This window comes from Cavia porcellus, unplaced genomic scaffold, assembly GCF_034190915.1.
Source record: "Cavia porcellus strain 051 isolate PalLab524CR breed Dunkin Hartley unplaced genomic scaffold, mCavPor4.1 scaffold_1, whole genome shotgun sequence".
In the NCBI taxonomy this organism is placed as follows: domain Eukaryota; kingdom Metazoa; phylum Chordata; class Mammalia; order Rodentia; family Caviidae; genus Cavia; species Cavia porcellus.
Window position 1 is genome coordinate 175,595,496 of NW_026947484.1, and position 9,931 is coordinate 175,605,426.

Genomic DNA, 9,931 nt, shown 5'->3' on the forward strand with positions numbered 1-9,931 from the left:
CTCGGGTGGGGAAATTATGGATCAAGTCTTGTGTTCCTATGGTATGTTGAATGGTCTCATCAGGTCCCTGAACAACATCAGAGCATAGGGCATGTGGGACTCTTGGGGACTTGGGATAAGAGAGGAGGATTGAAGAGGACAAGGTGTCTGAAGCTCAGAGTCAACTCCTGGATGCTAGAAGAGGTGCAGAGCCCAGGAAATGCCTTCATTCACTCACTGTCAGCCCCACCTCCTCCCAGATTAAACGACAAATCACAGCACTGCAAGGCTAATCATTTATTGAACAGGCAAGAAAGATCTTATTTGTATACAATTTCCATAGCTATGGGAAACAAGAGAAATCTAGAGGAAAGCTTTGCTTCTAGGCAAATTGATCCTCGGCGATTATGGAAGATCTGGAGATGCAGGGGTGTCACTTCCAAATGTGAACATGATGGTTCTCAGGCCGCTGGACTTGCATGAGGTGGCATAGAGTTGAGGAAGAGATGCTGCAGAGTCCAGACAGGGAAGCACTCACTAGCACTAAAGAAGCAAAGGACAAAGAGAGCACAGAAACCACAGTGAACCCTTCTGGGATTGATTTGAGGACAAAGAGAAATTTTGATAGAAAGGAAAATGGTAACAATCGCATCTTGCACTCTAACTCATGTTACTTATCAGAATAGAGAAAGAAGTAAGTCACTTTCTTCTGCTACTAATGTCATCTGAACCTTCCCTCAGCTGAATCTGTGATAAAGAGAAAGGAAGTAATTAAGAGTCCTTGGATTGTTTCTATAATGTTAGCATAAGAAGTTTTTGAAGAATGTTTGATAAACTAAGGAACAATGAAAAAAGCCACAGATACTTTTATTAAATACTTATTTTATGAAAGTTGCTAAGGTTTTCATATGCATTCTCTGAATGAAGCCCCATGAAAACTCATGTAGGAGACAGATGAGGAAACTCAGAGCACAAAGAGAAGGTCGACAGCTCCATTCCCAGATGAGAAATCATGGGTGTGCAGAGTTCAAAGGAAGACATTTTAGACATACGCCACCCAATGCGGAAATTGATCCACGACACAGATTCACAAACATTTATGTCTGAGTTTCATGTGCAGTGTTCTATTTCCCTCTTTGTGTTTCACATTGAGTCATAATGATTTTAAGCATGTTATCCATCTCTGAGGCATTTTCCTGTACATTACAGCCCCTCAATAACTCTAATATACACAGCATAGTGACAATGGGTCTTGATTCTAGGTCCTCCATCTCAAAACTTGAAACTCAAAGCTTCATTACAAACTTATTTCTGTTGGGTGCAAACCCCCACTGTACTTGGAAGGCCCTGGCACCTGGTCCACCCCCTCCTCACCAGGGTCAGAGGTCACCAACCTGGAGGCTTACGTTACTTTCCACCTCTGGCCTGGAGACAGCGATCTGCAGGGATAAAAGAGAACACACTCAGACAGCAGCTCCAGGTTCTTTATCCAAGAGAAACCAAATGAGTCTTCACGTGGGGACACAGGGACTGATTTCCCTCCCCTGGATCTCTCCCTTCTGTGACATGGCATACAGAAAAAGAAAGCCAGAGAGCTGAACTTACCAACGGTGGTCATGTCTATTATGTTTCCCTCACCAATTCCATATTTATGACAAAAGTCCTCAAACCTTCTCTTGATTTTTCCACTCACATCTGGTTCTCGGCCTGTGAGAAGAGTTACGGTGACTGCTGAGTCTTGTGTATTAATTGTCAAAGTGAATGAAAGAGCAGGGCTGCAGAGGGGCAGGCGAACAGTTGGTGACAGCTGGGTGCTCAGACAGATGTCATGGAGGTAGGATACCACCTGTCCGAAATTGACCTCAGCAAGGGATCAGTGAGATCTCTCTCTCTGCCTCTTCCTCTCTCCCCATCTCTCACTTTCTCTTTCTATCTCTCTCTGTCTTTTTCTCTCTCTCTTTTCTTTCTTTTCTTTCTTTCTTTCTTTTTTTCTTGTTTCAGAAAGGATCTCACTATGTAGTTCATCCTGGCCTTGAAGTCACTATCTAGCCCTGGTAGGACTCTTGGTGAGCCTCTTGCTTCAGTCTGTAAGTGTTGCGATTACAGGCATGTACCAGCAAAAGTGGCCAGAGAGATTTCATCATCTTCTCATCACCAAAACTGAGGGATTTCCAAAGGTATGTGTCTGTCTTCAGTGAGAAAGAGACCAGAATAAAGTTGGAATGACCATTTTGGGTTCCTTCCTTCATTTTCTCTCCCCATCACAGAAGTGTGAGCAGAAAAATACTCTACCATAGAGCTGCAGCAGTAGAAAGCTTCCCTCAGCCTTGAAATTCCAGAGTTGAAATATAACATAGTTTGTATAGTCTGTCTCAACTATGCGAAACACATTGTATCCTTCATCTGTGGAGGAAACAGAATTCAGCTCTGAACTTCTATTCACAGAAGAAATAGAAATTCTTTACATGTTCTATCCACAAAACAAATTCAAGAGCATAGTCCTGAAGAGATGAAAATGAAAACATCAAATGCCTTCCTTCCATTTGCAGCCCCTGGACTTTGTGAAATGACTGATGTCTAAGAAAGGAGTCTGAGAGCATGACCACTAGGACAGAAACACTGCAAGAGCCCCAACCACATCCTCACATCTTCTGTGAGACCGAGCCACCGCCCTCAGCCTCTGTCAGTGATGCATCTCTGTGCTCTGTAAAAGTGTCCTGGCCTTACATATCACGTGCCACTTCCTGAGAAATGCACCCAGACAAGATGACAGGAAATGAGAACCTGTCTCAGCAGTTTGCTTTGTTTGTTTGTTTCTGTTTTTGGTTTTGTTACAGAAGGTACCTATGACCACATAGCATCTTTATCTGATGGTGCTATGTGCTGGGTCCTGGGTTTTGCAAATACACATGAGTGTCTCTCAAATTCAGTGTATCGGATATGAAATGACTCCTACTTTATTACTAAAATAAATATTATTCAGGAATAAACAAAAACAGAAAAGACTGGGGTGTAGGAAGTTTTTTAAAGATAGGAATATAACATAGAAAGTTATAATTTTACGTGTACTCACATTCAGAAGCATATACACCTTCTGCTACTCTGTTGACAATGACAGTGAATTGCTTACATTCTCCACTTGCACTGAAAAAGAGGATGAATGGATGCTCAGGAGGTATCGCTGAGACCAGCTCCATCCCCCTGTACTTCAGCCATAACTTCTGATTCTCCTCAGCTTTAAAATGTTGTTGTTGTTGCTGCTGTTGTGGGACAGAGTCTTGCTGTGTAGTTCAGGCAGGCCTTGAACTCACTGTGTGCTTACGTTGGCCTCATACTTGCAGCCATTCCCTTGCCTCAGCCTCCTACATGCTAGCAGTACAGGCATGAACCCTCATGCCTGGCTTTGAACTTTTCCTTGCAGTTACCTAAAAGCTTCTAGTTGCCATTATTTGACTCAATTTGACACTTTAAGAACAACGTCAACAGCCGCTTCCCATCATTACTTCCACCAGTTCTCCCCTCGGTTACTTACTCTCTACTGTAGCCATTTTTTCTAGGTCACTGATAGTAAAACGGTGGCACAAACATTGTTTGTCTTAGACTCAGATGTTTATGTATGAGTTGCTTTCTCTAAACTAAAACCTCAGCCATCAGGTTTAATGCAGGGTTTGTACTTTGCAAGGAATACAAGGTTTTAGGTTGCAGTTGGGACACTCATCTCTAAAAGGCTCACCTCACTGACTGGGCCATTAGCTGAGTGCTCACCATTTGCCAGGTTCTCAAAATAAATGCTTTACATGCAATGCCTGGCATGCTGCTCACTGAAAACCACAAAGGAGAATTGTTATCATTGCCTATTACCCAAGGAAAAGTGATAGTACACAGTGATGAGGCTCCTTGGCAAACTAGTAAAAGAAAGATTCAGTTTAAGGCAAATGAATCTAAACTCCATGCTGTTAACCTATGCTATGTTTGGATATTAATTATGATTATGGCAGCTCTGTGTTCTCTGCTTTCTCCGGGACCCAATAAATTTATTTCTGTAACCAGCTCTTTACTCTTAAACTGGAAAATCCTCAAGTCCATCAACTAATCCTCAGGGTTAGTATCAGAAGAGGGGCTCTGACTCTGGAGAGAGGCTCAGCACCTGTGTGTGTATGCATGCACTTGTCTATGTGTGCACATATTGTTGTGTGTGAATATGTGCTTGGCTAGGTATGAGGTCATGCCCTGGCCTGTATTTTATCTTTTACACCTAAAAAAGGTCACACTTACTGTGTCCAGTATGTAAAGAATGAGGTAGAGTTGTCCACTGGTTCAATGCTTTCTATAAACACCCTCATGCTACCACCTTCCTCTATTGTCTGCCTTTTGTCAGAGGCCGCTTCAACAGTATACCAATTCCCTGAAATCTGCAATAAATAAGTGAGATGGTTAGGTCAGAAGACAGGAAGGAGGTACCACACTGAGCGCTTTGCGTTGAACTCTGGTGCACGGGCAGCACTCATAATGGTGCTGAAAGTATGAATTTGAAGTTAACACTGGGAGTAATTTATACAACATTGGGACCCTTCCCCCTGTCCCTGCTGTGAAATGGAGGTCCCAAGATCTGTGGTATTTTAATATGCCGCAGTTTCTCTTAGTTGAAGGTCTGAAACCACTCCTTTTCTCTCTTTAAGAGCTTCTGCCTCCCTTAGAACCCAGCTGCCTTCAGAATCTCCAAACCACCCCTCAAAGTCCCAGTTGCCATGCTCTGTGACTCTACCTTTCCCAAGTCAAAGTTGCCTCTCACAACCTTCTTGCCTTCCGCTTGGGTGCACAACAGCATCAGCCCCAGACACAGCAGCTGCAGCTTCATCTTGGCAGGGGATACAATGTCTCCCACAGCTGCCTGGATGAGCCGTTCCCCAGCAATGACTCTCTCCTCAGCTCCTCTGGCTTTATAATCATTCTGCGTCCAGCTTGGTGGTTTATGGATTACTACCGTTTCTCCTCCCTCTCTGTGAAACAGTTTTTCATTCACTGTTGTGAGGCCAACTATTGTTTAGACCTTTAGAAACTTGGCAATACCACCTCTTTAGATGTGTTCAGTGACCTTACATTTCTCAAAGCACATTCACAAAATAAATAGCAAGTGCAATAAAGCTCTGGCAGGTGGAAACAGATCTAACTGTTTTGGAACTGAAAAGCCAATTATGTGTGACAGGAATTTGTATAACTATAGAAAGTTTGTGGAACTAGTTTCATGACTTACCTAGAGTATAGAATTAATTCAGCTATTCGCTTTCCAAAATCCTAAGAAATAAGGTATCTCTATTGAAATACTGCTACTGAGTAGAACAATCAGAAAATACTGAAACAGTTTTTAAAATAATATCTTCAAAGTAAGGTGACTGATCTTCAGTGCATTTTAATTTCTTTGTTATTCTCTGAAATTCAGTCACTAAAGCCTTCCCTGTTAGATAATAAATAAACAAGTACTAATCACCATGCATTAGTGTATTCTAGGGGCTCATAAAGAACCGGAGAACAAGGTATCATTCCCTTTCATCAATAAAGTTCAATGAGGTAGGAAAATACCTTATATACTGAATTCTGTAAGTATCTAAAATGACCCAACTGAGTGGAACCAAGTTCAGACTACAGTAAGTGGGGCAATGCATGGCATCATGTAGAAAGAGCTTCAAGACACAGGCGCTGAAATCACACAGACCTAGGCTTCACTGCCATATCTGTCATTTTGAAGCCATGAGGACAGGTTTTAATCTAATTATACCCGTATATGAGACAGTTGTAGAAATTTAGTAGAACAGAGCAGATAAACCTTTGCATAGCTGAAGGGCCTCACAGAATGCTTCATAGTCAAAGTGAGACTTGCAATAGGGTCTTGAATGTCAGGAGAGGGAATGGAGATGTGGAAATCATGGGGAGACAGCACTGCAGGGGTGAGCAATATTGTACATTAGGATCCTTCAGTGCCAGCCTGACTGTTGAAAGCTATGGTTCATTCCTGATTTAGGTTAATGGATGCTGCAACCAGAAAAAAGTTGATGTTATGGGAGGAGGTGAGCACAAAGCACTGAGCCTACCAGTTGTGACTTTCTATCTGTGGCCTACTAAACAGTCATCCCAGCCCTCTGTGTGATCATTCCTAGTTATTGCTCAAACAATTTGCTCATCAGTGGAATTTTGACACCATTTTCACTCCAGGTGTTGGAGATGAATACAGGGTTTTCTGGCTCTGAGGTAGAAACACTGAGCTTGACAAATGGTGGCAAAGTTTATTATTCTCTCCAAGAACTCATGACAGCCTGAGAGAAACCAGGTTTTCAAAATGAACCCACTGTTCCTGGGTTATGATGTGGAGGGGAGAGTTGACTCCCTGTGCCACACACGCCAATTCCAGATCACCTCATAATCTTACAGGGCCCCACTGTAACTTTCTGCTTTGATATTTTTTCCCTATGAGAAAGCCAATCCCTTATGAAGGTGGAAAGAACCTTCTTTTCATCTTGATGCTTACACAGCACCTAATATGTAGTATAGCCGTAGAAATGTTTGTCCTTATTTATTTGGAAATCGTATTTAAAATCACTAGGGATTGTTTTTATTAGTAGAAATCTACAAGGTCCTTTTGTAATTGGAAACATTACTCTGGTTTAGTGTTGATCCTATTCCTAATTTGCATTACCGGACCACAGGAGTAGAGGGAGAGCATGAGCCTGAAATCTATGATCACAAGGCCACCTTTTGGATTATCTTCTCGAGTAAACCCTGAATTGACTATTCTATACTCATTTGAAGCCCAATTCATTTTTTTACACAAATTAAGCACTGCCAGGACAGCCTATAAACCCTGCAAAGCAATGCCAAAGCTGGAAAAACATCCAAGAGTTGTGATGCTCTTCAAGAAGGGGAATGGGAAAAGAAATTCTAGGCCCTCCCTCCCCAAAAGGCAATGCTAAAGTAATATTCACTCAGAAGTGGCACTTTAACTTACAGGAATATTTCCTTCATAAATATCCAGTGCTGCATTTACATATGTGTGATAGGAGCTGTGGAGTAATGATTGAAAATACTCTTACAGGTTATAGATGATCAGTAAATAATATAGTCACACAAACTATTGACTTTATTATTTGGGAGCAATAGGGGATAGGATGAACTTCCCTTCTTGGAAAAGCAAGAAGAAAGAAGAGGAGGTAAAGGAGGGAAAGAAGAGAGAGGGCAAATGTGGTGGCAGCAAAAGGAGAAAGTTAGAAAAAATAGGAGGGAAAGGAGGAGGACAAGAAAACAGGGGAGCAGAAGGAGAAAAGAGGAGGTGGGAGACGTTGACCAAATGTTAACATTTCCCAGATTTTATGGGAATATATGAAAATAATGTTCGACCCATAGAAGTTGACTTGGCCAGTCTAGGGCCATATCACCGTGAAAGCACCTGACCTCATCTGATCTCGGAAGCTAAGCAGGGTCGGGCCTGGTTCATACTTGGATGGGAGACCTTGACTTGGCCATCCATCTGTAGGGAGAACATCCATTATATTAAGCAAGAAATACAGGGTACAGCGTTTGTCTATGAAGAATTCTGCATGTGGTGCAGTAATTAACTTCAGACAATGCTACTAAAAGATATTTCCAAAACATGATTCTACTTAATTCAACTGCTATTCTCTAATGCCTGCCTTGTAATGGATGTGTATCAGGTCCTAAGGAGATAAAGAAGAGAGGCACTGAATGATCAAGATACTCTTTCCAGTGTGGGAGAACAGAAAACATTCTATTAGACAGGAAGTGGAAAACATTACATAGGAAACAGAGAAGTCAATACACATTGGAAAGAGAACTTACAGGAGAACACAGAAAATGTGATTTGGCCTAATTAAAGACTACCCACCTGATTCCTGGTACACAGCCAGAACAATGTTTCCTCTCTAAGTGAGAAAAACTCTACCTAAGGAATACAAATTCACAGGGTGACAGCAGAAGACAAGATAACTTCAGCGGGCTCTAGTTTTTGTATTTACCCAGTAGGAAGGAAGTTGGAGCTCTTCCAACTTCTCTTGGAAGCAAATACCCTGTGCTTCTTAATGCTACAAAGGGGTAGCACTTGAACCATCTGCCAGCCTACCAGCTCCAGGAAAGCAGACTCCTTTGCTTCTACTTTGCAAGGGTCAGGACTCTGATCATTTAGTCTCAGCACAATAGTAGCGATGACCCAAATCTGTCACCATCCTGGAGAGCTGGTCTTCTGACCATCTCTTCCATGGGTCCAACTGAGTGTGGCTCTAGCTCTTGAGAGCATTCCAGGGATGAATTCCAAAATGTATGGAATTATCAGTGCATCATATTATATGCCAATCAATATATACAATTTTTACTAGTCCATTAGTGACTTTTCAAAGACCACAAAAACTGTCCTCCAGAGCTGAGTTTCACATACCCCTAAAAAATTCTCAAACATTTATGAGCATACCATTGACAGCAGACTCCAAACTGTTATACTATCAGTAAAGTTACATGAAGTAGTTTTACATTTCAGGCCTGAGACTTCAAAAAATTTGAAACTGGAAAGAAAAGAAGGAAAAAGAGAGAGAAAGAAACAAAGAGAAAGCACAAAAAAGGACATTTTGTCAAAGTCATATTTGCTGAAGGAGCTCCAATCATAGAATTATGGGTGTGTTCACTCACAAACATAGTGTTAATGGAAATATATATATATATTATTGTAACCTATATTTTAAAAACACCTCGTAAGTCTCCCTGGAGGCAAGAGAAAGATCAAAGGTAACTCTAACAGCAGAACAGGATGTTTGCCTAATAAAAACTTGCTTGTTAGCCCACATGAACCTTGATCTTCCCAAGACCACCACATTCCTGTTCTGTAGTGCACTGCAAACCCCACTATGCTGCATTGTGAGACCAGCAGCTGTTTGAAGTTTTACAGGAGAAGAACCTTGCCCTTTAGTTGTTAGGCACGCAGTCTTCCATATTGGCTACAGGCCTTTGCTTTAATAAATAATTTTTTGATTTCCAAATTATTTTCTCTGGCCCCTTCATACCTCAGGAAGCAGGGGACCACCACATTTGGGGATTCATTCGGCCTGGAATAACAGCCCACCAACTCAATTTCTGAGGACTGATTTGCTAATAGTAACTACTGGAAGCTCCCCTTTGATTTAATTGTTTAGCATGTTAGGCCCTCATCCTTGAGAGGTTGGATCCTTGTTGGGAGTCCTTGATCACTTTTGGAGCCTCTTGACTCATTTGGATCTTGGAACCCAGCAGGGCTGCACTCCAATTTGATATTGGAATTTCAAGGCAATCCTCCAGCCTATTTTGCCAGGGAAAGGTTGTTCTAATTTTTACTGGTGGTTTTTTTATGTGTCTTTGTGTAGGCCTGTTTTGTCTCATGGTTTTTGTTCTAACTTTTCTGTTCCAGGACACTTGGGCCTGAGAGATTACATGTGCCCTTGATGGCTCTGAGGATGCTGACAGTTAAATCGCAAGGGACCCTCGGACTAGACAAAGAAAATCCGAGGGTTTGTGATTCTCTACATATTTTTCTGTGTCTTCTTGTGTTTGCTAACCTTTTCTCTTGCTTTCCTCCTCTGACAAGAGAACCACAGCAAGCAACAATGGGTCAGTCTGGTGCAAAACCTGATCCCATGCCCCTTAGGCTTCTATTTCAAGAATCTGAGAGATGGCCTGAGGGTTACACGGAGCCTATATTCAAAGGAAGCCTAATGATTTTTGCTTCTCAGGAGTGGCCGATAGGGACTAATGACATCTGGCCCCTGTGGATCCTTTGACATGGGCACTTTCTAGGGTGTCCGTTAGTATGTGTTGGGGCCCCCTTGTCACCCACACCAAATTGTTTACATTCAGATTTGGATAGATCTCATCTATAATTCTCCACCATGGATTCCTTATTCCCGAGGCACGGAGAAGGTGG

At 42.1% G+C, this 9,931-nt stretch overlaps 1 protein-coding gene across 1 annotated transcript; it reads right to left on the reverse strand.

Moving 5' to 3' along the window:
* Nucleotides 1-261: 261 nt before the first annotated feature.
* Nucleotides 262-4,905, reverse strand: LOC100719193 (allergen Fel d 4-like). Its single transcript, XM_023562430.2, has 7 exons — nt 4,745-4,905; nt 4,255-4,391; nt 3,053-3,123; nt 2,272-2,382; nt 1,585-1,686; nt 1,374-1,418; nt 262-522 (listed from the first exon to the last, which is right to left on the reverse strand). Exons 1-6 carry the CDS (start codon nt 4,835-4,837, stop codon nt 1,387-1,389), a joined length of 546 nt encoding a protein of 181 aa, XP_023418198.1. The 5' UTR covers nt 4,838-4,905; the 3' UTR covers nt 262-522; nt 1,374-1,386.
* Nucleotides 4,906-9,931: the final 5,026 nt, after the last annotated feature.

Excerpts from the sequence above, each read along its gene's own strand:
- LOC100719193 (XM_023562430.2), bottom strand. The coding sequence starts at position 4,837 with ATGAAGCTGCAGCTGCTGTGTCTGGGGCTGATGCTGTTGTGCACCCAA. Across the intron at positions 3,124-4,254 it reads TTCTTTACATACTGGACACA|TGCAAGTGGAGAATGTAAGC; the intron begins GTAAGTGTGACC and ends CCTCTTTTTCAG. Across the intron at positions 1,687-2,271 it reads TCTACTGCTGCAGCTCTATG|GCCGAGAACCAGATGTGAGT; the intron begins GTAGAGTATTTT and ends CTCTTCTCACAG.